The 25,989-nt window shown below is 49.6% G+C and overlaps 2 protein-coding genes across 3 annotated transcripts in view; one reads left to right on the top strand and one right to left on the bottom strand.

The window, feature by feature from the left end:
* LOC147107908 (stomatin-like) overlaps window positions 1–4,112 on the bottom strand; it is a 37,108-nt gene extending 32,996 nt beyond the window's left edge. Inside the window, exon 1 of the mRNA XM_086007295.1 lies at window positions 3,945–4,112. The gene's annotated coding sequence lies outside the window, so the exon portion shown is untranslated. The remainder of the gene's footprint in view (window positions 1–3,944) is intronic.
* A 723-nt stretch (window positions 4,113–4,835) lies between these two features.
* Window positions 4,836–25,069, top strand: LOC147107907 (splicing regulator RBM11-like). 2 transcript variants are annotated; one of them, XM_086007292.1, is made up of 5 exons: window positions 4,836–5,087; window positions 11,106–11,268; window positions 17,747–17,828; window positions 19,216–19,321; window positions 23,922–25,069. In XM_086007292.1, the coding sequence occupies exons 1-5, from the start codon at window positions 4,995–4,997 to the stop codon at window positions 24,270–24,272; spliced, it is 795 nt and encodes a 264-aa protein (XP_085863418.1). In that variant the 5' UTR covers window positions 4,836–4,994; the 3' UTR covers window positions 24,273–25,069. The 2 variants fall into 2 exon arrangements, with proteins under 2 accessions (XP_085863418.1, XP_085863419.1); XM_086007293.1 differs by lacking the exons at window positions 4,836–5,087; window positions 11,106–11,268 and adding an exon at window positions 13,822–15,919.
* The last annotated feature ends 920 nt before the right edge of the window (window positions 25,070–25,989 follow it).

Below are 25,989 nucleotides of genomic sequence, written 5' to 3'. Positions count from 1 at the left end.
TGAATCAGCACTCCTCCATGTTGAACACCACTTGGAAGAAGCACTGAGGGTAGCAAGGGCACAGAATGTACTCTGGGTGGGGGACTTCAATGTCCATCACATTGGCGACAGGTGGTGAGAGAACCAACACGAGGGAAAAACCTACTTGACCTCGTCCTTACCAATCTACCTGTCGCAGATGCATCTGTCCATGAGAGCATTGGTAGCAGTGACCACTGCACAGTCATTGTGGAGACGAAGTCCCGTCTTCACACTGAGGACACCCTCCATCGTGTTGTGTGGCACTACCACCGTGTTAAAGGGGATAAATTCAGAACAGGTCTAGCAGCTCAAAACTGGGTAGCCATGAGGCACTGTGAGCCATCAGCAGCAGCAGAATTGTATTCCACCACAATCTGTAACCTCATGGCCTGGCATATTCCTTACTCTACCATTACCATCAAGCCAAGGGACCAACCCTGGTTCAATAAGGAGTGTAGAAGAGCATGCCAGGAGCAGCACCAGGCATATCTAAAAATGAGGTGCCAACCTGGAGAAGCTGCAACACAGGACTACATGCATACTAAAAAGCAGAAGCAGCATGCTATAGACAGGGCTAAGCAATCCCACAATCAACGGATCAGATCAAAGCTCTTCAGTCCTGCCACATTCAGTCGTGAATGGTGGTGGACCATTAAACAACTAATGGGAGGAGGAGGCTCCATGAATATCCCCATCCTCAATGATGGTGGAGCCCAGCACATGAGTGCAAAAGACAAGGCTGAAGCTTTTGCAACCATCTTCAGCCAGAAGAGCCAAGTGGATGATCCATATTGGCTTCCTCCTGAGGTCCCCACCATCACAGAAGCCAGTCTTCAGCCAATTCGATTCACTCCACGTGATATCAAGAAACGGCTGAGCGCACAGTATACAACAAAGGCTATGGGCCCCGACAACATCCCAGCTCGTGCTGAAGACGTGCTCCAGAACTAGCCGCGCCTCTAGCCAAGCTGTTCCAGTACAGCTACAACACTGGCATCTATCCGACAATGTGGAAAACTGCCCAGGTATGTCCTGTCCACAAAAAGCCGGACAAATCCAATCCGGACAATTACCGCACCATCAGTCTACTCTCAATCATCAGCAAAGTGATGGAAGGTGTCATCGACAGTGCTATCAAGCGGCACTTACTCACCAATAACCTGCTCACTGATGCCCAGTTTGGGTTCCGCCAAGACCACTCGGCTCCCGACCTCATTACAGCCTTGGTCCAAACATGGACAAAGGAGCTGAATTCCAGAGAAGTGAGAGTGACTGCCCTTGACATCAAGGCAGCATTTGACCAAGTGTGGCATGAAGGAGCCAGAGTAAAACTGAAGTCAATGGGAATCGGGGGGAGAACTCTCCACTGGCTGGAGTCATACCTAGCACAAAGGAAGATGGTTGTGGTGGTTGAATGTCAATCATCACAGCCCCAGGACATCGCTGCAGGAGTTCCTCAGGGCAGTGTCCTAGGCCCAACCATCTTCAGCTGCTTCATCAATGACCTTCCCTCCAACATAAGGTCAGAAATGGGGATGTTCACTGATGACTGCACAGTGTTCAGTGCCATTCACAACTCCTCAGGTAATGAAGCAGTCCATGCCCGCATGCAACAAGGCCTGACGATGTTCAGACTTGGGCTGATAAGTGGCAGGTAACATTCGCGCCACAGAAGTGCCAGGCAATGACTATCTCCAACAAGCGAGAGTCTAACCACCGCCCCTTGACATTCAATGGCATTACCATTGCCGAATCCCCCATCAACATCCTGGGGGTTACCATTGACCAGAAACTTAACTGGACCAGCCACATAAATACAGTGGCAACAAGAGCAGGTCAGAGGCTGGGCATTCTGCGGTGAGTGTCTCACCTCCTGACTCCCCAAAGCCTTTCCACCATCTACAAGGCACAAGTAAGGAGTGTGATGGAATACTTTCCACTTGCCTGGATGAGTGCAGCTCCAACAACACTCAAGGAACTCAACACCATCCAGGACAAATCAGCCCGCTTGATTGGCACCCCATCCACCACATTAAACATTCACTCCCTCCACCACTGGCGTACCGTGGCTGCAGTGTGTACCATCTACAAGATGCACTGCAGCAACTCGCCAAGGCTTCTTTGGCAGCACCTCCCAAACCCGCGACCTCCTCCACCCAGAAGGACAAGGGCAGCAGACGCATGGGAACACCCCACCACCTCCAAGTTCCCCTCCAAGTCACACACCATCCTGACTTAGAAGCATATCGCTGTTCCTTCATCATCGCTGGGTCAAAATCCTGGAACTCCCTCCCTAACAGCACTGTGGGAGCACCTTCACCACACGGACTGCAGCGGTTCAAGAAGGCGGCTCACCACCACCTTCTGAGGGCAATTAGGGATGGGCAATAAATGCTGGGCTTGCCAGCGACGCCCACATCCCATATACGAATAAAAAAACAGATCTTCGCTCTTTTCGTTATGCGTCACCTAGCTGTGCCATTACAGAAAATAAATGACACTCAACTCGCTCTCTGAAATAATAACTACAATTATCGCTACACAGCCTGGAGTTTCCATTCGTTTTATTCTGTGCAGTATATAATATTTAACCAGAGTAATTTTCCATCTTTTCCTCAGCTGGAGTAAATATCATATCAGTTCATCACTAACTGGACCTGTTTTCTGGGGGCGCGCAATTAACACACTAAAGCGGGGGGCTATTCCATAATAAAATTGCCGGGGGCGGTCTTGTCATGCAGTAAATCCACCGTGCGTGTTTCACCAACAACAACTTGCGTTTATATAGCCCCTTGAACATAGTAAAACATCCCAAGGCGCTTCACAGGAGTGCTCGACAAACAAAATTTGACACTGAACCACATAAGGAGATAATGGGCCAGAAATTCGGGTCCCAACGCGCGAGTGCGGACGGGGTACTCACGCGTGGGCCCGGAGGAATTGCCGGTTTTCAGCATGCACAGCGCATGTGGGGAAAACCGGCATTTCCTGTCCTCTGACCCAAGGGGTTAAGAGGCGGAACGCGTACGGATTGACAGGCAGCGCGTGCGCAATGGAATTCCTGTTTTTTGACAGGTTTGCGCGTGTGTAAGGGCCTCTCCTTAAAGGAGACGCAAGGACTTCATTCTTGAAGGTAAGTGGTCTTTAACTTAAAATTATTACATTTTTTCCACAGCTTTATTGTTTTTAAGGACTTTACAGTAAGGTAAGTGTAGTTTTAGACCCGATTTATTAAAAAATTACTTTTTTCAAAAATTTGATTAATTGTTTAAAATAGTTTTTTAAAGTTATTCATAGTTAATTTAATTATTGGGATGTTTTTTAAAATGTTATTTAAAGTTTAAGTAGTGTTTTGGGATGCCGTACTTTTCATGAGTTTGACAGTTCTTACTCTCAAACTTATGAAGTTTCCCCTCCCGATTGGCTGAACAGTGCTCACCTGATCCCAGCTGGCACATCGCACTAACTACGCCGCTGGGTCAGGTTTGCACAGCGCGCCGACATCAGAACCGGGCCACTGACAGGAAATCCACTGCGGGCCAGGTTTCAGATATCGGCGCGCCGGGTAAGTGCACATCGGGGGCTTGCACGCGCGGCAAGCCCCCGACACCAAGTTCTGGGCCATTAGTACAGTCGACCAAAAGCTTGGTCAAAGAGGTAGGCTTTAAGGAGTGTCTTAAAGGAGGAGAGAGGCGGAGAGGTTTAGGGAGGGAATTCCAGAGCTTAGGACCCAGGCAGCTGAAGGCACGGCCGCCAATGGTGGAGCGATTAAAATCGGGGAGGCGCAATTGGCCAGAATTGGAGGAGCGCAGAGATCTCGGATGGGCCGGCACAGGTTCGACAGGCTGCATGGCCTCTTTCTGTGCTGTAACCATTCTATCATTCTAGAAGGCGGCCCTTCGGCCCATCGTGCCAGTGCTTACCTGAATAGTGCCCTCGGTGTTGGGAGGGCCTCACCGCAGGGTTGCTGATATATTGCTTTTGGCACAATTTAATTGTCCGAGAGATAAAAACGGTTAATTATTGGAAATCAGACAAAACAAGACCAGGGAAGATGTTGGATACACTCAGAAGGTCCCTCAGCAACTAAAATGGTTGTTGGGTTAATGGGTGTGGATCACAAGGTCAGTGAGCAGTCATCCAATACAGCGCCCCCTGCAGGCCGGGAGGGCCTCAGTACCGGACCCACTGTGAGTGAGTGAGGAGTCCTCCATGCACAGCGCCCCCTGCAGGCCGGGAGGGCCTGAGTACCGGGCTCCACAGTGAGTGAGGAGTCCTCCAGGACAGCGCCCCCTGCAGGCCGGGAGGGCCTCAGTACCGGACCCACTGTGAGTGAGTGAGGAGTCCTCCATGCACAGTGCCCCCTGCAGGCCGGGAGGGCCTGAGTACCGGGCTCCACAGTGAGTGAGGAGTCCTCCAGGACAGCGCCTCCTGCAGGCCGGGAGGGCCTCAGTACCGGACCCACTGTGAGTGAGTGAGGAGTCCTCCAGGCACAGCGCCTCCTGCAGGCCGGGAGGGCCTGAGTACCGGGCCCCACTGTGATTGAGGAGTCCTTTAGGACAGCGCCTCCTGCCGGCCGGGAGGGCCTCAGTACCGGGCGCCACTGTGAGTGAGTGAGGAGTCCTCCAGGCACAGCGCCTCCTGCAGGCCGGGAGGGCCTCAGTACTGGGCCCCACCGTGAGTGAGGAGTGCTCCAGGCACAGCGCCTCCTGCAGGCCGGGAGGGCCTCAGTACCGGCTCCACTGTGAGTGAGGAGTCCTCCAGGCACACCGCCACCTGCAGGCTGGGAGGGCCTCAGTACCGGGCTCCACAGTGAGTGAGAAGTCCTCCAGGACAGCGCCCCCTTGTACGCCGGGAGGGCGCACGGCGGGGATGGCGGCGCGGCCTCGGGCTGAGGCTTGATCGGAAGCCGGAGTTAGCGTCGAGGGCCCGGGGGAGAGCGGGGGGCCGAGGCCGGGAGCGGGGCCGGGAGGATGAGCAAACAGGAGGAGGCGGACAGGACGATATTTGTGGGGAACCTGGACAGCGGCGCCCGGGAGGAGATCCTGTTCGAGCTCTTCCTGCAGGTAAAAGGCCAAATACAGAAATAAATCAATAAAAACACCACAATAAACACCTCACAAAATACACCCCATAAACAACCCCCCTAAATACAGCCTATAAAATATACCCCACAAAAAATACCTCATAAAATATACCCTGTAAAATATTACTTCATAAAATATACCCCCATAAATACTCACCCCCCCCCCCCGGTAAATACTCACCCCCCCCCCCCCGGTAAATACTCACCCCCCCCCCCCCGGTAAATACTCACCCCCCCCCGGTAAATACTCACCCCCCCCCACCCCCCCGGTAAATACTCACCCCCCCCCCGGTAAATACTCCCCCCCCCCCGGTAAATACTCACCCCCCCCCCCCGGTAAATACTCACCCCCCCCCCCCCGGTAAATACTCACCCCCCCCCCCCCGGTAAATACTCACCCCCCCCCCCGTAAATACTCATCGCCCCCCCCCGTAAATACTCTCCCCCCCACCGTAAATACTCACCCCCCCCTGTAAATACTCACCGCCCCCGTAAATACTCACCCCCCCCCGTAAATACTCACCCCCCCCCGTAAATACTCACCGCCCCCGTAAATACTCACCCCCCCCGTAAATACTCACCCCCCCCCGTAAATACTCACCCCCCCCCCGTAAATACTCACCCCCCCCCGTAAATACTCACACCCCCCCCGTAAATACTCACCCCCCCCCCGTAAATACTCACCCCCCCCCGTAAATACTCACCCCCCCCCCGTAAATACTCACCCCCCCCCCGTAAATACTCACCCCCCCCCGTAAATACTCACCCCCCCCCCCCGTAAATACTCACCCCCCCCCGTAAATACTCCCCCCCCCCGTAAATACTCACCCCCCCCCGTAAATACTCACCCCCCCCCCGTAAATACTCACCCCCCCCCCCGTAAATACTCACCCCCCCCATAAATACTCACACCCCCCCCCGTAAATACTCACCGCCCCCCCCGTAAATACTCACCGCCCCCCCCCCGTAAATACTCACCGCACCCCTGTAAATACTCACCGCCCCCCCCCCGTAAATACACACCGCACCGCCATTAATACTCACCCCCCTAGAATCCCACTCACCACTCCAGAAACCTCCCCGGCCCCTCCAAATATTCCCAAAACCTGAGGAAAAACTCCCCCGCCCCGCCCCCCACCACCCCCAATAATCACCAATCCCATAAACCTCCTCATCCCTGCCGAAACCCACAACCGACCGCAAAACCTCCCCACCGCCCTGAATAATCCCCACCAACGTTCCCCCTAAGGTGCCCCACTCCTGAGAAACCCACCTTCCTTCTCCAGAGACCCCTAACATGTTGTCGCCTCCCAGCGCCTTCTGTCACTAATCTCCGTATTTAATTCCCTCTGGTTTCCTCCTACTGGTGCCCCCACAGCAGCAAGACCACCCTAGTCAAAGACACAAATTCCCCCCCCAGCCCCAGGGGCTCAGTGTTGATGTGTGAGTCACAGACAGTGGACAGCCATGCAATGTGACCACAGAAGGCGTTTACCCAATGTCCGTATGCACAAGAACAAGAACTTGCCTTTAAATAGCCCCTTTAACAAAGAAAAATGTCCCCAAGGTAAAAAGAGAGAACTTGCATTTTCATAGCACTTTTCAGGACCTCCCAAAGCGCTTTACAGCCAATGAAGTACTTTTTGAAGTGTGGTCATTGTTGTAATGTAGGAAACGCGGCAGCCAATTTGCGCACAGCAAGCTCCCACAAACAGCAATGTGATAATGAGCAGATCATCTGTTTTAGTGATGTTGATTGAGGGATAAATATTGGCCCAGGACACCGGGGAGAACTCCCCCTGCTCTTCTTCGAAATAGTGGCCATGGGATCTTTTACGTCCACCTGAGAGAGCAGACGGGGCCTCGGTTTAACGTCTCACCCGAAAGACTGCAGCACTCCCTCAGCCTAGATTTTGTGTTCAAGTCCCTGAACTGAGACTTGAGCCCGTGATCTTTCTGACTCGGAGGCGAGAGAGTGCTCCCCACTGAGCCACGGCTGACTGCTAAAGGCACTTCACTGAACTGTAATCGGACAAAAATGGTCAAAGAAGATTAGATGGGGGTGACCAAAAGCTTGGCCAAAGAGGTTGGCTTAAGGAGGGTAGAGAGGCAGAGAGGTTTCGGGACAGAATTCGAGATCCTGGGGCCTCGGCAGCTGAAAGTATGGCGCCAATGGCGCGGCAAACAGAGAGGGGGGACGCGCATGAGGCCAGAGTCAGCGGAACGCAGAGTTGAGGGGTGAGGGATGTAGAGCTGGAGGAGGTTGCAGAGATCGGGGAGGGCTGAGGCCACCGAGGGACATAAAAAGGGGAGAATTTTCCACGCGACGTGAGAGGTCTCTTACTTGCTGGCGTCTGCCCACGAAACGCACTTGGGACTGCCACATTTTGACATGTCCAACAGCAGATTTGGGGGGTACGGCTTCAATTCTGCTGTTTCCTTTGCTGCTGTTGAGAATTAATAGAAAGCCTGAGTAACTGATGCTGTCACGTCAGAGACACATACGAGGGAAAATACAACTTTTTACATTTTAGAAATTTCCTAGCAGTCAACCTTTTTAAATCCGGAGTGTGCAGTTGAAATCCGGAGAGTTAACAATCAATGTTCCCTCTAATTTCCCCTTCAAATTTCCGCGCATGGCGCGGTTTTTCCATTTAAAAGCCAGTGTGCAGCCTGCCCAGGACCTCCAGACCATTGCACAGCTTAACGGGAATATTGGTGACAATGTTCAGGGCAGTATCCTGCGAGGAAGGCTCTGCTCTAAATATATGTCCGGAACCGAGGGCCATGAATATGGATGGTCACTAATAAATCCAATAGGGAATTCAGGAGAAACTTCTTTATCCAGAGAGTGGCGAGAATGTGGAACTCGCTACCACGTTAAATTTCATCTGCCATGTGTCTGCCCATTTCACTAGTCTGTCTATGTCCTCCTGAAGTGTGTTGCCATCCTCCTCACTGTTTACCACATTTCCAAGTTTAGTATCATCTGCAAACATTGAAATTATGGCCTGTAAACCAGGTCATTAAAATATACCATCCATAACTGACGTAGAGATATTTCCAATTCAAATTCGGCTGCCCTCAAAGTTTGTCACTATCCTCCGTCTGCTTCACGACGACATGCAAGCCGTGATCCTGACCAACGGTTTCCACCACAGACCCAATTCACGTACGAACCGGGGTCAAGCAAGGCTGTGTCATCGCACCAACACTCTTCTCGATCTTCCTTGCGGCAATGCTCCATCTCACCCTCAGTAAGCTCCCCACTGGAGTGGAGCTAATTTACAGAACAAACGGGAAACTGTTCAACCTCCGTCACCTCCAGCCCAGATCCAAGGTTGTTCCATCCTCTGTCATCGAATTACAGTATGCAGACGACGCTTGCTTCTGCGCTCACTCGGAGGTCGAACTCCAAACCATCGTCAACACCTTCACCGAAGCGTACGAGAGCATGGGTCTTACACTAAACATCTGTAAGACAAGGGTCCTCTACCAACCTGCCCCCGCCACACAATACTGCCCCCTGATTATCAAAATCCACGACAAGGCCTTGGACAACGTGGACCACTTTCCATACCTCGGGAGCCTACTGTCAACAAGGGCAGACGTCGATGACGAAGTCCAACACCGCCTTCAGTGTGCCAGTGCAGCCTTCGGTCGCCTGAGGAAGAGAGTGTTTGATGACCAGGACCTCAAACCCGGCACTAAGCTCATGGTCTACAGAGCAGCAGCGATACCCACCCTGCTGTATGCCTCAGAGACATGGACCATGTACAGCAGGCACCTCAAAGCACTGGAGAGGTAGCACCAATGCTGCCTCCGCAAGATCCTGCAAATCCATTGGCAGGATAGGTGCACCAACGTCAGTGTTCTCGCTCAGGCCAACATCCCCAGCATCGAAGCTTTGACCACGCTCGATCAGCTCCGATGGACGGGTCACATTGTCCGCATGCCCGATACGAGACTCCCAAAACAAGCACTCTACTCGGAGCTCCAACACGGCAAGAGAGCCCCAGCTGGGCAGAGGAAACGCTTCAAGGACACCCTCAAAGCCTCCTTGAAAAAGTGTAATATCCCCACCGACACCTGGGAATCCCTGGCCCAAGACCGCACCAAGTGGAGGAGAAGCATCCGGGAAGGCGCCGAACACCTCGAGTCTCTTCGCCGGGAACAAGTGGAAACCAAGCGCAAGGAGCGCACGTCAACCCAAGCACCCCACCCACCATCTGCCCCACTTGTGACAGAGACTGTAGGTCCCGCATTGGGCTCATCAGTCACCTGCGAACTCATTTTTAATGTGGAAGCAAGTCATCCTCGGTTCCGAGGGACTGCCTAAGAAGAAGGAGGGGCCATAAATATAAGACAGTCACTAATAAATCCAATAGAGAATTCAGAAGAAACTTCTTTACCCAGAGAGTGGTGAGAATGTGGAACTCGCTACCACAGGGAGTGGTTGAGGCGAATAGTATCGATACATTTAATGGGAAGCTGGATAAACACATGAGGGAGAAAGGAATAGGAGGATATGGTGATGGGGTTTGATGAAGAGGGGTGGGAGGAGGCTCGTGTGGAGCAGAAACACCGGCACAGACCAGTGGGGCTGAATGGCCTGTTTCTGTGCTGTAAATAGTTTTGCAATACTTTGTAATATGTATTTTAATAATTCTAAATAAAATTCGCTTTCCCTTGCAGCAGCTTTCGATTGGCAGCTCCCTCTGCTGGTCTCGGAAAGGTGCTGCGGCACAAGCGCTGTGACTCAGATTTTAGCAGGGACGTGTGAAGTTTCCATGCTCTCATCTACTTGAGCTGTGATCCACAGCTCATAGTAACAGTTTCAGGCAGAAGACATTCGGCCCATCTAGCCCACCTATCCACAGTGTTCCCTCGGTTTCCCTCGCATTTCTAATAATCCTAAAACTCATTTGCTGATGAGAACCTGTCTAGTTCCTTCAGAACCATAGAATGATAAGCGCACAGAAGGAGGCCGTTCGGCCCATCGTGCCTGTGCCGGCTTTTTAGCAGAGCTTTCCAATTGCTCCTGCTCTTTCCCCACAGCCCTGCAAATGTTTCCCCTTCAAGTATTTCTCCAATTCACTTTTGAAAGTTACTATTGAATCAGCTTCCACCGCCCTTTCAGGAAGCGCATTCCAGATCACAACAACTCGCTGCGTAAAACCCATTGAGACCTGACTGAAAAGCGACATTTTTATTTTAAACGGATTGCTGAATTTTTTTTTCCAGTGAGTGCGCCAGATAACTTGTTGACTACAGTACTGTAGTGGGTATGGTTACCGGACTAGAAAGCTGGACGCTGTAAGTTCAAATCCCGCATGGCTCTGGTTTGTATGTACTGTTTCTGCATTATGAGCTGCTTTTTCACTTCTAAAATGTTACTGAGTACAATTATTGAAGAGCAAGTTACCATTCTGTAAAAGGAATGTAAGTGAAGTAATTTTTAAAATACAGTACAATTGAATACCCACTTTTTATTAAAAAATGGTAGGTATATACTTTCAGTAATAACTTTCATTAGAGAATTGGATAAATAGTTCAAGGGGAAACATTTGCCGGGCTGTGGGGAAAGGGCCGGGGAGTGGGAGTAATTGGAGAGCTCTTTCAAAGAGCCGGCACAGGCACGATGGGCCGAATGGCCTCCTGTGCTGTATCGTTCTATGAATCCATGTTTCTCGTTCCACCACCCATGCCATTATTGTGTAACTTGTCCTAAACTTGGGTAGAAGGGGGTTTCTGCCTGTGACGCTGTATAACAACAGGAACTTTCAAAAGGGAACTGGATATATACTTGAAAAAACAAAATGTACAGGGCTATGGGGAAAGAGTGGGGGCTATTTGGAGAGCTCTTTCAAAGAGCCGGCACAGGCACGATGGGCTGAATGGGCTCCCTCTGTTCTGCAAGATTCGATGATTCTAACACCAAATTGAAGTACCGTTAAAGTCTGTAAGCCTTATCACTGGTGCTTTTGTGTGATTGCAGGCTGGACCATTAACCAAGGTGCACATAGCTAAAGACAAGGATGGCCGGCAGAAGACCTATGGATTCGTCTGCTTCAAGCACACAGAGTCCGTGCCGTACGCTATCACTTTGCTAAACGGAATCCGATTATATGGTAGACCGCTAAATCTGCAGTATCGTTCTGGTACGTTGTGCGGTTCGGCATTTTAATGAATGGTAGCATTCGTCGGCATGGAACGGGTTTGTGCCGGTGATTTTTAGAGTTCCCGATCTCTGTAGCAGTGTTTGGAGGGAGCACGGTGTTCTCCCGATCAGGACGGGTGGTTAGGTTCAGCTGGCTCTGCCCTGTGCGTCTCCGAGCAACCCATCAGTCGGAGAACTGCAACTCTGGAGGCCTTTGCAATCAGTGAACGCTATGTATCTTGAGGAAACCCACAAGTTGGGAAAGAGAAGTAACTAGGGTTAGTTCTACTGCAATTAGAGAACATTGACCAGTGTCGCACTGAGCCACGACAGACCAGAGCATCTGGATCCCTGACCAGCAGTCAAAAAAGAAAGACTTACATTTCTATAGCGCCTTTCATGACCTCAGGACGTCCCAAAGCGCTTTACAGCCAATGAAGTACTTTTGAAGTGTAGTCACTGTTGTAACATAGGAAACGTGGCAGCCAATTTGCGCACAGCAAGCTCCCACAAACAGCAATGTTAAAATGACCAGATAATCTGTTTTAGTAGTGTTGGTCGAGAGATAAATATTGGCCCAGGACACCGGGGAGAACTCCCCCTGCTCTTCTTTAAAATAGTGCCATGGGACCTTTTACGTCCACCTGAGAGAGCAGACGGGGCCTCGGTTTAACGTCTCCAAAATGCGGCACCTCAGACACTCCCTCAGTGCTACACTGGGAGTGTCAGCCTGGATTACGTGCTCAAGTCTCTGGAGTGGGACTTGAACCCACAAACTTACGACTCAGAGGCGAGAGCGCTACCCACTGAGCCACAGCTGACACCAGTCAAGGTGTTTCCAATTGATCTCAATCCCCTCAATTCTAGGAGGAGAAAAATCAGTTAAGACAACTGGTCCTGATCCTTATGTAACAGATTTATTTTTTAGACGTAGAATGAAAGTCCTTTACAACCACCTGTAGTCACTGCTGTTAAGAAGGCAAACACAACAGCCATTTGGTTCACAGCAAGGTTCCAGAAACAGCAAATGGCCAGTTAATCTGTTTTAGTAGTCTTGGTTGAGGGAAGAATGTTGGCCAAGCCAGTGGGAGAACCTTCTGCTCTTTGAGCAGTGCCACGGGATCTTTTAAATCCACCCGATCAATGGGACCTCGGTTTCACGTCTCACCCGAAAGACAGCACCTCCAACAGAGCAGCACTCCTTCAGTACTGCATTCAAATGTCACCCTAGATTATGTGCTCAAGTCTCGGGCCGGAATTTTCCCTACCTCGGCGGGCCTGGAGCGGGCGGCCGCCATGGGGGGTCGTGACCCCGTTGCTGGCTCCGTCCCGCGCCACAGAACGACTTTACATTAATGGGGCCTATTAAGCCCGCCCTGCACGTTACCCGGCCCAATTAAATGGTGCGGGTCTGGTGACGTCATTTATGACGCATTTTCATCCGGGATATTTAAAGGGACCATGGCCATATTACATTTGAAGGTTAATGTAACATAGTCAGTGCACTACAGCATTGGAGTGTTGCAAACACTCTGACAATGACTGCACAGAGGCAGAGGGCTGCACCCAGGTTCTCCGATGACTCCCTCCATATGCTTATGGAGGGAGTCAGAGCATGCAGGGAGGTCCTCTTCCCTTCCAATGGTCAGAAGAGATCTCCCCAGGAGACCAAAACAGCCTGGTTGGAGATTGCAGAGGAGGTGACCAGCAAGGATGTGGTCAGGAGAACCTGGGTGCAGTGCCGCAACCGTTTCAATGATCTCATTAGATCAGGAAACGTGAGTACAAAGCCACACTCAACTTCATCCTCCTGCGCCTCTCATCACATCCCCATCACTCTGCCTTCCCAACCCTACTCCTGCACATCATTAATCACACCAACATACCTTGCACGTCCACCCATCCCCCTCTATCAACAGTATCACATCCCCATCTCACTAGCTACTCCTCATACTCACTCTCATCCTACTGCAATCATACCAACTAACAACACACAAGGCAGCCCTTGGCTTTGGCACCCCACTCCATCATAGTCTTGATCTGAAGATCTAACCCATCCATTCCTTACACTTATTCCATCACTCTCACTCCACCTTCTCTTCTTTCCCTCCTTGCAGGAAAAGAGAGCCAAAAATAAGAGGGAGCGGGTGAGAACCGGCGGTGGCCCTCCATCATTTGCAAACCTTACAACAGCAGAGGAGGCTGCTTTAGAAATATCTGGAGTCGCTGAGCAGCTGGAGGTAGGAGACGGAGAGAGGGAGACATCTCAGCAACCTGCTGACAGAATTACATTTCATACAGCTACATGGCATACATCAGTCACTCACATGGGGACTGATGTCAGCAGCCAGTGAATGGTCATCATGTGCATTCTTCATATGACATATCTAACCCATCTCTTTACTCTCCCACAGGTCCATCAAGAGGCCCTCTCCCACTGTCCAGGAGGAAGAGGAAGATGACCCTCTGGAGCCTCCAGCCTCTGAGGGCACACCGTCACCAGACATAAGTGCACCCAGCACCAGCGCAGATACACACACCTGGGTGGGTCCCACGCGAGACAGAGTAGTGTTGTCACCTGGTGTCTCACAATTCACAAGTGAGCAAGAGCAGATGGTGGAGACCGGGACAGCAGTGGAGACTCCTCGCCGGAGGGTGCAGGACGCTTCAAGCTCTGCTCAGCTGCATGCAGACGCTGAGCCTTGGGGGCCATCCAGAAAAAGGGTGATCCTGGAGGTGCAAGAAGAAGTGCAGGGGGCTTTGACAGGTTTTGCAAACATGATGGGCTAGATTTTCGGGGAGCCGTCAGGCGGGGTTTCAGGCGTGTGGGGGGGGGAAATCCCGACTTTGGGGGTCCCGCCACCATCCCGCCCAAAACCCCGCCCCACGTAAGTTTCAGGGGCGGCGGGCACCCGCCCCGCACTGGGACCCGCCGAAACTAGGCGGGAAGGGATTAGTGCCAATTAACTGCCTGGTAGTTAACAGGTAGTTTTTAGCCTAATGCCCATTTTGAGGGGTTTCGTGTGGGTTTCCCGACAGCTCCAAACCACGCCAGGTTAGCGAGGCGGGCCGTCGGATTGAATGAGTTGGAGGGGTCGTGATGTCGGCGCTCAGGTGAGTGATGGGTGCATGAGTGCAAAGGTAAGTGTGTTTGGTGTGTCTAAAGTGTGTGAAGAACTTTTACTTACCTGTACTTACCTTAACAGCCTTTCTTCCTGTAGGCGTCGGGAGCGCATCACTCAGCCGGAACTGAAAGCTGAACGGCTGCGATCTGTCAAAAGTGACAGCCTTCACATTTTAGTGCTGCTGAGATTTCTAAATGAGTCTGCGCAGAAGGACTCATCTTAGAAATCAGACTGTCAGTGTTTGACAGCTTCAAACAGCTGTGAAACACTGATATTTCATCTGTCAGGAAATCTTGACAGATGAAATTGCAGTCTGTGATGTCACCTGTTGCCGGGTGGCCCTTAATTGGCCTGCTGAGCCCGCTGGGCGGGCTCAACAAGGTCAATCAAGGGAAAATCGCGCGGATTGGCCAGACGTCGAAGTAGGCGGGTCAAAAACCCGAAAAGGGAAGTCCCGCCTCCTTCCCGACTGCCGAATGAAAATCCAGCCCATGGTCTCTATGGAGAATAGATGGCTATGCATGGAGAATAGATGGCAGAGGCTCATATACCTCCTCTCTAGGAGGGATGTTAGCATAGACGTGGGTCCTTATGGTCCCACTGATGTGCAGCAAGGTGCTCCCCGGCTCCTTGGCAGCAGGGAAGTGAGCAGGCTGCCTCTATCTCTGCTGAAGCCACAGGGCTAGCGCCTCGTAGAAGCACGCAGAAGAGAAAGATGGCACACAGGTAGATTCACAAGGGTAGCCACTTGGGTGTTTTATCCAATGTTTATGTAAAGTTTCCATTAATATGCTGTCAAACATAAAAATCTTTATTTTCACCACTTTCCCGTCTTGGACACCTTTGGAAGTGGCTTAGTGAGTTGCAGTGAATGGCGACACATAACGGTACCCCCCGCAATGGTGATGAGTGTGAAAGGAATGGCTTGGGCATTGTAGGGATGCTTTATGGTGTTAGTGTGGGGTGGTGCCAACCTAGCGCATCATGTGGCAGCCAGGGTATACAGCTTCAAGTGAAGTAAATCTGGCCATAATGAGGCCATTCCTGGCCTGGGCAGCAATGTGGTCGGGTGCTGATGCCCTGTGTCCTGTGCAGCATCAGGTGATTGCGGAGAAGGTTGGTGGTGGTGTTGGTGCTGCTGGTGTGCCTGGTGCTGCTGGTGTTGGTGCTCATCGTGGCCCGATTCTGAGGACCACCAAGGTGAGATAGTATAAACAGCACTCATGTTGATTGAATAGATGGCAGGTGAAGTAGAGATGACAAGCAATCTGTCAATGGTGAGAGAGGTTCTTCCAATGAAGTGACATTGGATGGAGACTTTGCTGGAAAGACTTGCAGCCTGCAGAATCTGTGCTAGGAAAGCAGTGAGCGACAGCTTCTGCCTGAGGAAAGTGAACAGCTGTCTGATGGGAACTTTTATCGAACAGTTCATGCTGTCAACGAATCAGCTGGAGCAGTGGCCACTGAACTCCTGCCTCAGATTGACAGACGTGATTCCCGAGCAGCGTGGTTTCCTTGACCTTCCAGGTAAATTAAAAATATAGGTGGAAAAAAGCGCTTAAATGTCTGAAAACAAAGTTACAATGATTTCAGTTAGGTTGCCCGCCTCTGCCGATCGGGTCGCTGCCGCACCGACAAACGTGCCTGAGGGAAAGGCGCGTGGGGGAGGGATGCCGGCGGGTTCCCGACCCGCTCCCAAAAATATCAACTTTCCCACCCGACTTGCCTCCGATCGCGTTCGCAACCACCCCAGAAAATTCCGGCCTTGGAGTGAGGTTTGAATCCACGACCTCTTGACTCAGAGATGAGAGTGCTATCATTGAGCGAAGCTAACACTTAACAAAACAGTAATCTACTCACTAGATTTAATGTAAAAATCAATATTTCTATTAATTCCTTGACAGAGTTGGGTTTATAGGATAGTTTTATAGGATATTGTCATATAAACTTCGCCTTTAATACATGTTAACGGACCAGGAAATACTGAGATGTCTGATTTGAGTAATCTTTATTGATCAAAACATTGCTATAAACCATTACACGCAGTGTCCATGAGACTGGTACCGAGAAATAGTTACGAACAATGGACTTATCGGGCACTGTAAGCGTGTCGTCCTGACTGCTCATGCAAGCCTAGGTAAAAGTCCCTAAAGAGCTTTGGTGCTCTGTATCTTCATAGGGTTGATTACACTTGTTTATGTCTCCCTAACGTAAAGTTACTACATCAGCGCGTTGCGTCTACGTACGGTTAGTACGTTTGCCTGATGTGTCAATGTGACAAGTGACTTTACTGCTCCCTTCCCCCAAGCGCGCATGCATACTACTGCTTTTCTTTGTTCATTGTTCTCTCTATGTGACTGACCGCGACTATCTGACATGGCCTTCACTTACCTATCTCTTTCCGATATTTATTACAGAGACAGCTATTCATCCCTTACACTCCCCTTCAAACTAGCTGCTACCATTCCTGATTCCTGCTTGTCTTAGCACTCTGAGACTGATATCACTCTTATTAACCCCTTCAACTACTACAGTTAGTTTTAAATATATAGGGGTGATCAATTGAGGTGTTTAAGATGAGTAAAGGAATTGATAGCGTAAATCGAGAGAAACTATTTCCTCTGGTGGGGGGGGAGTCCAGAACAAGGGGGCAGAACCTTAAAATTAGAGCCAGGCCGTTCAGGGGTGATGTCAGGAAGCACTTCTTCACACAAAGGGTGGTGGAAATCTGGAACTCTCTCCCCCAAAAAGCTGTTGAGGCTGGAGGTCAATTGGAAATTTTAGAACTGGGATTGCTAGATTTTTGTTAGGCAAAGGGTTACGGAACCAAGGCGGGTGGATGGATTTAAGATACGGATCAGCCCTGATCTCATTGAATGGTGGAACAGGCTCGAGGGGCTGAATGGCTTCCTCCTGTTCCTATGATCTTATACATACAAAACCAGTAAGCAATAGTGAATAGATGTCACAACCACAATGGTAAATATCCAGAAAGTCTTGTGGAAGACATGAACTCTTTGTATATCTCTGTTAAATGTACAAAGCTTTGTAACAAACCAGTTCTTTTCAATCAAAGGCCGCTAATTAAAGCGAGGGAGCAAACTGAACTGATCTTATGATCAAAATTGCAATCTGAGCTTTACGTAAATGAAATAAGGACTTCTAACTTGGTTGGGGTAATTCAAGGTAATGAAATAAGAGTATAATGCAAGAAGGGCATAGTGCAAAATTCAAGCATAGCAGTTTCAGCTTTTTTGACAGCACATTGTACCCGCTACCACCATTAATAAGTTTTTAGCGACAGCACTGTGTTGTGAGAAGGTAACAGGGCAGCTGTGTGTGTCTATGTTCCAGGGAGCTCCCATACAGCAGACCCAAGCACAGCACACCTGGGAGTGGACAGTATTCTATGCCGAGCACCACAAGACAACTGCAGGTACAGTAAGAACCTTGGCCATCGGTATAAACAAAAAGGTGAGGTCTTTATGCACGTGCTAGAGATTTTCAGGTGTGGTACCTCTCACAGTCAAATAGCCTGCTGACACTGCCCAGGCTGACATATGAGGAACTGCAAGAACCAGCACCTTCAAGAGAGGAAGAGAGAGGGGAGAAATACTTATTAATCAAATGAAAATAGTACTCAAATGGTACTTTGTTAGTATAGTGTGTTGGAACATCATTGTGTGGGCTGGCATGGGTTCAATGACCCTATGTCACTGAGTTTTGTATCTTGGGTGTGCTGCTGTCACAAGGCACTGATTGAAGGCCAGGTACTTCCCCATTGTTCATGGAAGTGGGGACGGGAACATCAAAAGGAGAGAAGTTATGTTAATTTTGTATGAGACCCTGGTCAGACCGCACTTAGAGTACTGGGCGCATTTCTGGTAAAACTTAATACTATAAAAAGGACATAGAAGCAATGGAGAAAGTGCAAAAAAGATTTACAAGGATGGTACCAGAACTGAGAGATTGTAGCTGTCGGGAAAGATTGAACAGGTTGGGGCTTTTCTCTTTAGGAAGAGAAGACTTAGAGGTGACCTTTAAAATGATGAATGGGTTGGACAGGGTCGATGCAGAGCAAATGTTTCCACTTGTGGGAGAATCCAAAACTAGGGGTTATAAATATAAGATAGTCATTAATAAATCCAATAAGGAAATAAGGAGAAATTTCTTTACTCAGAGAGTGGTTAGAATGTGGAACTTGCTACCACAGGGAGTGGTTGAGGCAAGTAGCTTAGATGCTTTCAAAAGGAAACTAGATGAGTACAAGTGAGAAAAGGGAATAGAAAGATATGGTGAAAGGCTGAGATGAGGTAGAGGGAATGGGAGGAGGCTCGTGTGGAGTATAGACACCAGCACAAACTAGATGGGCCGAATGGCCTGTTTCTGTGCTGTATATTCAATATCATTCTATGTATATAATGACTTGCATTTTAATGTAGGACAGGTGACCAAAAGCTTGGTCAAAGAGGTAGGTTTTAAGGAGTGTCTTAAAAGAGGAGAGCGAGGTAGAGAGGTTTAAGGAGGGAATTCCAGAGCTCAGGGCCCAGGCAGCTGAAGGCACGGCCGCCAATTGTGGAGCGATGAAAATCGGGGTTGTACAGTAGGCCAGAATTGGAGGAGCGCAGAGATCTCGGAGGGTTGCAGAGCTGGAGGAGGTTACAGAGCGAGGGAGGGACGAGGCCCTGGAGGAATTTGAAAACCAGGATGAGACTTTTAAAATCTTGAAGCCAATGTAGGTCAGCGAGCACAATGGGTGATGTACAAGTGATTCCTGGCCTCACTTAGTCTCCTGTTAATGCATTCACTGTGTATTGTTTTAGGAGCGCTCACTTTCAAGATGGACCAAGTTCTTCACTGTTTCTGACTCCGCCATACTCCATGAACAACAGCTTCAGCAACCCTGACCCTTACTACTGGCAAGCTATAGTGAGTATGAAGTTATGAAGCCATGTGTATTGGAAACAAGGTCTGTCTGACCTAAAGCCTGGTTTAGTAAGTAACCAGTCAGTTTCAAGTACACAGACTGTATTTCCAACAACAACAACTTGCATTTATATAGTGGCTTTAATGTAGAAAAACGTCCCAAGGCGCTTCACAGAGGCGTAGTCAGACAAAAATGGATGCCGCGTCAAAGAAGGAGATATTAGGATGGGTGAGCAAAAGCTTGGTCAAAGAAGTAGGCTGAAAGGAAACTCTTTAAAGGAGGTGAGAGAGGCGGAAGAGTTTAAGAAGGGGATTCCAGCACCTGTGGGGCGTAAGGATGGGCATGAACAAAAGGCCAGAGGCAGAGGAGCGAAGGGTTTTGAGGGGGGAGTTGTCGGGCTGGTGGAGGTTACAGAGTAGGAGGCCGTGAAGAGATTTTAACACAAGGATAAGAATTTTAAATTGGGAGCATTCTGGGACCAGAAGCCAATGTAGAGCAGTGAGCACAGGTGGTGATGGATGAACGGGACTTGGTGCGAGCTAGGATACGGTCAGCAGAGTTTTGGATGAGCTGAAGTTTATGGAAGTTGGACAATGGGAGGCTGGCCAGGAGAGCATTGGAATCGTCGAGTCTGAAGGTGACAGAGGCAGGGATGAGGGTTTCAGTAGCAGGTGGGCTGAGGCGGGGGGGGGTGCATAGGCAATGCTACGGCGGCGCATAGGCAATGCTACGGCGGCAGAAGTAGACGGTCTTTGTGATGAGGAGGATATGGGGTTGGAACCTTGAGGTTGAATAGGATGCAGAGATTGCAAACTGTCTGGTTCAGCCTGAGACAATTTCCGGGGAAAAAGAAAAGAAAGACTTGTATTTCTATAGCGCCTTTCACGACCACCGGACGTCCCAAAGCGCTTTACAGCCAATGAAGCACTTTTTGAAGTGTAGTCACTGTTGTAATGCAGGAAACGTGGCAGCCAATTTGCGCACAGCAAGCGCCCACAAACAGCAATATGATAATGACCAGATAATCTGTTTTAGTGATGTTGATCGAGGGGTAAATATTGGCCAGGACACCAGGGAGAACTCCCCTGCTCTTCTTAGAAATAGTGCCATGGGGTCTTTTATGTCCACCTGAGAGAGCAGACGGGGCCTCGGTTTAATGTCTCATCCGAGGGCAGCACGGTGGCATAGTGGTTAGCACTGTTGCCTCACAGCGCCAGGGACCCGGGTTCGAATCCGGCCTCGGGTGACTGTGTGTGGAGTTTGCACATTCTCTCCGTGTTTGCGTGGGTTTCCTCCGGGTGCTCCGGTTTCCTCCCACAGTCCAAAGATGTGTGGGTTAGGTTGATTTGGCTATGATAAATTGACCCTTAGTGTTAGGGGGATTAAATACGTGGGGTTACGGGGATAGGGTGGGATATGTGTTGGTGTAGGGGTTACGGGGATCGGGTGGGATATGTGTCGGTGCAGGCTCGATGGGCCGAAATGGCCTCTATCTGCACTGTGGGGTTTCTGTGATTCTGTGAAAGACGGCACCTCCGACAGTTTAGCACTCCCTCAGCACTGCACTGGAGTGTCTGCCGGGGTTTCTGTGCTCCAGCCTGGAGTGGGACTTGAACACACAAACTTCTGACCGACGGGGCGCTTTCTCAGCAGGCGGGTTACTGGACAGTGTTCAGGCGCGAGATTAAAAACAGAAGAAGCACAGCAGGTCCGTCAGCCTCGGAGAAGAATAAAGACAGGTTAACTTTTCAGTTGTGGCTCCTTGGCTCAGTGGTAACACTGTCAGTTCTGAGTCAGTCCCACTCCAGAGACCTGAGCATGTAATCTAGGCTGCTTAGGGGTTGCTGCACTGTCGGTGGTGTCGAAATAGTCCTGCATTCTTACTGTTTTGAAATCAAGACTCAACACAGCGTTTCCTACTCTTCCTAATTCTTGCCCAGGATTTCCTTGCCTCCCTCAGGCTTCTCTACCTCCTTTCTCAGGTTTTCAAAAAAATACTGGTGTAACATCACCTAAACATGACTTTTCTTGATGGTGGTCCACCAGTAGTACTGGCCAAGGTCTGGGAGGGGAAGTAGAGTGAGGCTTGTGAAAAGAAACAAAGATAAGGTCAAAAGACATTACAAATGGGGAAGAGAAAACATTTTTGTTGAATAATACTCAACGATAAAATGCTGTTTTATAAGGGCTGGAGTGTTATTCAGCGTGATACGCAATGTATTATTGTGCTGCTAAGGTTGTCACTTGAAGGCCACGAAGTTTAATTGTTGTTAAGTAAACACAGGCTGGAATGTCAACCGAGTTTAATTGTTGCATGAGGGAACTGTGAAGGTTGGAAAATGCCTGTCAGTTTCAGGCTCTAGGTCAGAAGCATCCGACACTAGGTGACTGGCTTTCTTTTTCTTTTTTAAAGCTTGTTTTGCATCTGTAACACCTGGAGTGTGATGGACAAAATGCACGCACATGTAGCATTTTTACATATACTAGAAAATCCTCCGTGATGCTGCTATTGGTAAGTCAGTGGGTACACTACTTTATCAGTGGGTACACTACTTTATCAGTGGGTACACTACTTTATCAGTGGGTACACTACTTTATCAGGACAGGAACATTAAACCATGCGAACACAATATGGTTCTGTTGCTAAAATATGTTCCTTTAAGGCAATAAAATCAAATTGCTGTTAAGTAAACATGGTGCACTCATAAACAAGTCATTTAAGTAGCTCTTCCACAGTATTTTGTTGCTGGTGAGTTTAAGTATTCCGAGTGACTGCTTTTGGGGTTTAAACATTGACACAGATTTTCATTGGAGCGTGCCATCTAAAGTGTGATGGCCAATAAGATGGCTGATGTACCGCCGGTGACAGAAGGAGGGAGGAGGGCAATGGAGGTCAGTGCTGGTGGACCTTAGGGTGCGGGCTGTGACATACGGCTGCAAGGGATTGCAGAGGTAGGATGGGTGCAAGGCCATGGAGAGGACGAGATTCCAAAGCCAGTGCATTAGGCGATGGGGTGAGGCAGCCAGAGAAGGCCGGCGAGAGCAGATGTGATGGGTACATGCAGCTTATTGTTGGGCAAGTTGGAGTTTGTGTAGGAGGAAGGGCAGGGCGTTGGAGAGGTTGAGTTTAACCCGAATCGTAGATGAAGGTTTCAGTCGCGGTGCGGTAAGGTTGGGGTGGAAGAAGCTGAAATGAGTGGTATCGGTGAGGGACAGGATATAGGGTTGAAGCTCAGCTAGACCTTGCATTGAATATCTCTGTAGGATCCTGTCTATCTGTTGTCCTTAACTTCTTAAAAGACTCAATAAGCTCACCTGTTTTCCCCAAGTATCCATAGCCATTGGATCCTTGAGACTTGAGCACAAAATCTAGGCTGACACTCCAGTGCTGCACTGTCGCAGGTGCCGCTGTGTTTCAGATGAGACATTAAACCTAGACCCCATAACAGATCCCGTGGCACTATTTTAAGAAGAGCCGGGGAGTTCTCCTCTGTCCTGGTCAACATTTATCATCAGAAGGAACATAAGAACAGGAGGAGGCCATTCAGCTCCTCAAACCTGTTCTGCCATTCAATGACATCATGGCTGATCTGTATCTTAACTCCATCTCCCCGCCTTGGTTCCGTAACCCTTAATTCCCTTACCTAACAAAACTCAGTTTTGAAATTTTCAATTTGACCCCAGCCTCAACAGCTTTTTGGGGGAGAGAGTTCCAGATTTCCACCACCCTTTGTGTGAAGAAGTGTTTCCTGTCATCACCCCTGAACGGCCTGGCTCTAATTTTAAGGTTCTGCCCCCTTGTTCTGGACTCCCCCCACCAGAGGAAATAGTTTCTCTCGATCTACCCGATCAACTCCTTTAATCATCTTAAACACCTCGATTAATTACCCCTTAATCTTCTATACTCAAGAGAATACAAGCCTCGTCTATGCAACCTGTCCTCATAATTTAACCCTTTTAGTCCCGGTATTCTGGTGAATCTGCGCTGCAGATATATCTGCGTTTCCTACATTACAACAGTGACTGCAATTCAAAAAGTACTTCTTTGGCCGTAAAGCGCTTTGGGATGTCATGAGGTTGTATAAGGCGCTGTATTAATGCATGTGCTTTCTTTTCTTTTTCATTCCTCATTGCTCCGGGCATACAATCCCATTAATCAACTTACTTTGCCCTCCTTTGCTCTCCTTCCAAGGCCCTCTAATACAGTTCAGAACCGTGCACTGTACGTAAGGGTTGGTTGTGGGCCTGCGCTTTGCACAAACTGATTAACACTTCCGGGACCTTGTGCTCTTGTCTCTCCAGCTTATATCCTGCGATCCTGCTTACCTCTTTCACCACCGCTGCGCATTGTGCTGACGCTGGGATGAGGTCGGGAAGCGGGCCTGGGCTGTGTGATGTCCTCCACGGTCGGACAGCCAGTCCATGCTCGCCGACCGGTCTCGTGGCAGAAAAGCGTCCTCTCGGGGGCCGAGGAGCCTGAGGGGAACCGAAGCCTGCGGAAACATACTCTGGCGAATTTCGGCTCCCGCAGGGAGGTAGGGAAAGCACTGGCGGGTTTGGGATGGGAGCGGAAATCTTAAGGAGGCTTATTTTTCTTTTCAGATGAACACTTACGCGCTGCAGCAGTACCACATCAATTCGCAGATGGTCCAACAGCAGCAGCAGCAGCAGCAATATTACCAGGCAATGGCACAGCAGGTGGAACCCCAGGCTCAGATGTCCCATTTCGGTCCGATGCAGGACTTTATGGCCAGGCCGTCTCAGCCTGCCTGGGATCATCGGCAGCAGAGGGACCCAGACCACGGGAACTGCTGCGGCAGCGGAGGAGGAGGACAGCGGGAGAGGGAGTCGGACAGCGACAGCGACCACAGAAGCCGGGAGAAGCTCCGGACCTCCAGCAAGCACCGAGAGCACCAATACAAGAAGCACAAATCCAAAAAGAAGAAATACTGATGGTGGGGGTGGGGGTGGGGGGGTGGAGTGGGGCGCGGCTCGATCCTTTGCCCTCGGAGGAGGATGCGTGAAAGACGCTCGGGAGCGCAGACCAGTTTAATATAAACTAACCTAAAACCAGAACCAAATATTCTGACCGATATTCAGATGGCAAGTTGGATTGGATGCCCAAATCCACACGGCCGATGTAAGGTGGAGGACATGGCTTGGGAGTGTTGCGTCACACACATGGATTAATGGCGCTGGTGTTGTCGCACGGGGTTTCAATAAAGTGTAATGGTGGGCGTCTAAAGCATTGCATGTCAGGTCCACTTGCACTGTGAAACACATTAATGTCCCTCCAAATTTGGGATGTATCTGGAGAGAGGATTCGGAGCTGTATGTAACTGGAGTACATTACTGGTTACAGCTCTCTTGCCACTGATGGTAGCACTAATGGGAACAATTTGACTTGGTGAATTAAGAGTATCACACGAGTAGTGCATTGTGCAACTTTATTGCTTTCAGTGTCATTTTCTTTCCTGTAATGGCACCAATGCGACTGAATGATATGTAATTAACTCTTGCACTTGGGGAAACTATGTGATAAACTTACCCATTCCTTGCTACCAGTAGGGAGCTGCGTTTGAAGGTAGTGCTGGTTGAATGGTTCAACAGTGTACCAGGCTGTCTCTATGACTCTCGCTGCCTTCAATTGGGGATTCCTGCTGCTAGTATGAGATTGGTGAGTGTACCCGTAAACCCTTAGCCGGCTAATTGTTGTGTCTCTTTTGGAAATTAAATGCTATTGCACACAGTTCAGACCTAACGTTGAAAAGTCATTTTGTTGTGTGTATTGAATGTGTATCAGAGACATTGGGCCAGAAATTCGGGTTGGAGGCTTCCCGCAGGCGCAAGCCCCCGACCTGCACTTACATAGCGCGCCTGCCGTTGTGCTGTGGGGCCGTGTGCGATTCCTCCTGGGCCTCCTCCAGCTGCCGCTGTGCAGTGCTTGCGTATCCCAGGGGTGACGTTAGTTCGCAGCGTCCCCTGGGATCGCATAGGCCATGGGGAGCCAATCGGAGCAGGGAATCTCTATTCATAGATTTGACAGGAAGACCTGTCAAATCTATGAATAGAGATCGGCCCCAAAACATCACTAAAACTTCAAATAATTTTTTTTTTTAAATCACTTTTTTAAAATAGCTATAAATTACATAAAATAACTACTTTAAACAATAATTTAAATTTTTGAAAACATTAATTACAGTTTTTAATGGGGCTAAAAATAAACATACCTTTCTTTAAAGTATTTAAAAATAATAAACCTGTGGAAAAATGTTTTAATTTTACTTAATTCACCACTTGCCTTGTTAAAAGCAGGCCTTGTGCCTGCTTTTTAAACGCGCAGCTCCTGGAGACTTGCCCTCCCGGAGAAACCTGTAAAAAAAAAAAAACGGAAGTTCCAGGCGTAGGCGCAACCTCTCTGGCGCACGCGTTTGACCTGTGAACCCCCTTCAAGGGAATGGAAGTTCCAGTTTCCAGCGCGTGCACGAAACTGGCACTTTCGTTGGCCTTACGCGTGAGGACACAGCGCATACTCACCCGTGGGGACCCGAATTTCTGGCCCATTGTAACCACATAGGGACGGTTTCCTTCGGTCGCTCTGTAGTAGAGACAATGGCCCGGAAATTTGCGGTGGGTAATAACAGCAAAATAACAGTGTTCTCCACTGCTC

Source organism: Somniosus microcephalus, chromosome 14 (genome assembly GCF_052327205.1).
Source record: "Somniosus microcephalus isolate GS21.2 chromosome 14, FLI_Smic_1.0, whole genome shotgun sequence".
Classification (NCBI taxonomy): domain Eukaryota; kingdom Metazoa; phylum Chordata; class Chondrichthyes; order Squaliformes; family Somniosidae; genus Somniosus; species Somniosus microcephalus.
Note: the sequence above shows the minus strand (reverse complement) of the source record. Positions and strands in the feature narration are given on the sequence as shown.

Excerpts from the sequence above, each read along its gene's own strand:
- LOC147107907 (XM_086007292.1), top strand. The coding sequence starts at position 4,995 with ATGAGCAAACAGGAGGAGGCGGACAGGACGATATTTGTGGGGAACCTG. Across the intron at positions 11,269-17,746 it reads AAATCTGCAGTATCGTTCTG|GGAGCTCCCATACAGCAGAC; the intron begins GTACGTTGTGCG and ends TCTATGTTCCAG. Across the intron at positions 19,322-23,921 it reads CTTACTACTGGCAAGCTATA|ATGAACACTTACGCGCTGCA; the intron begins GTGAGTATGAAG and ends TTTTCTTTTCAG.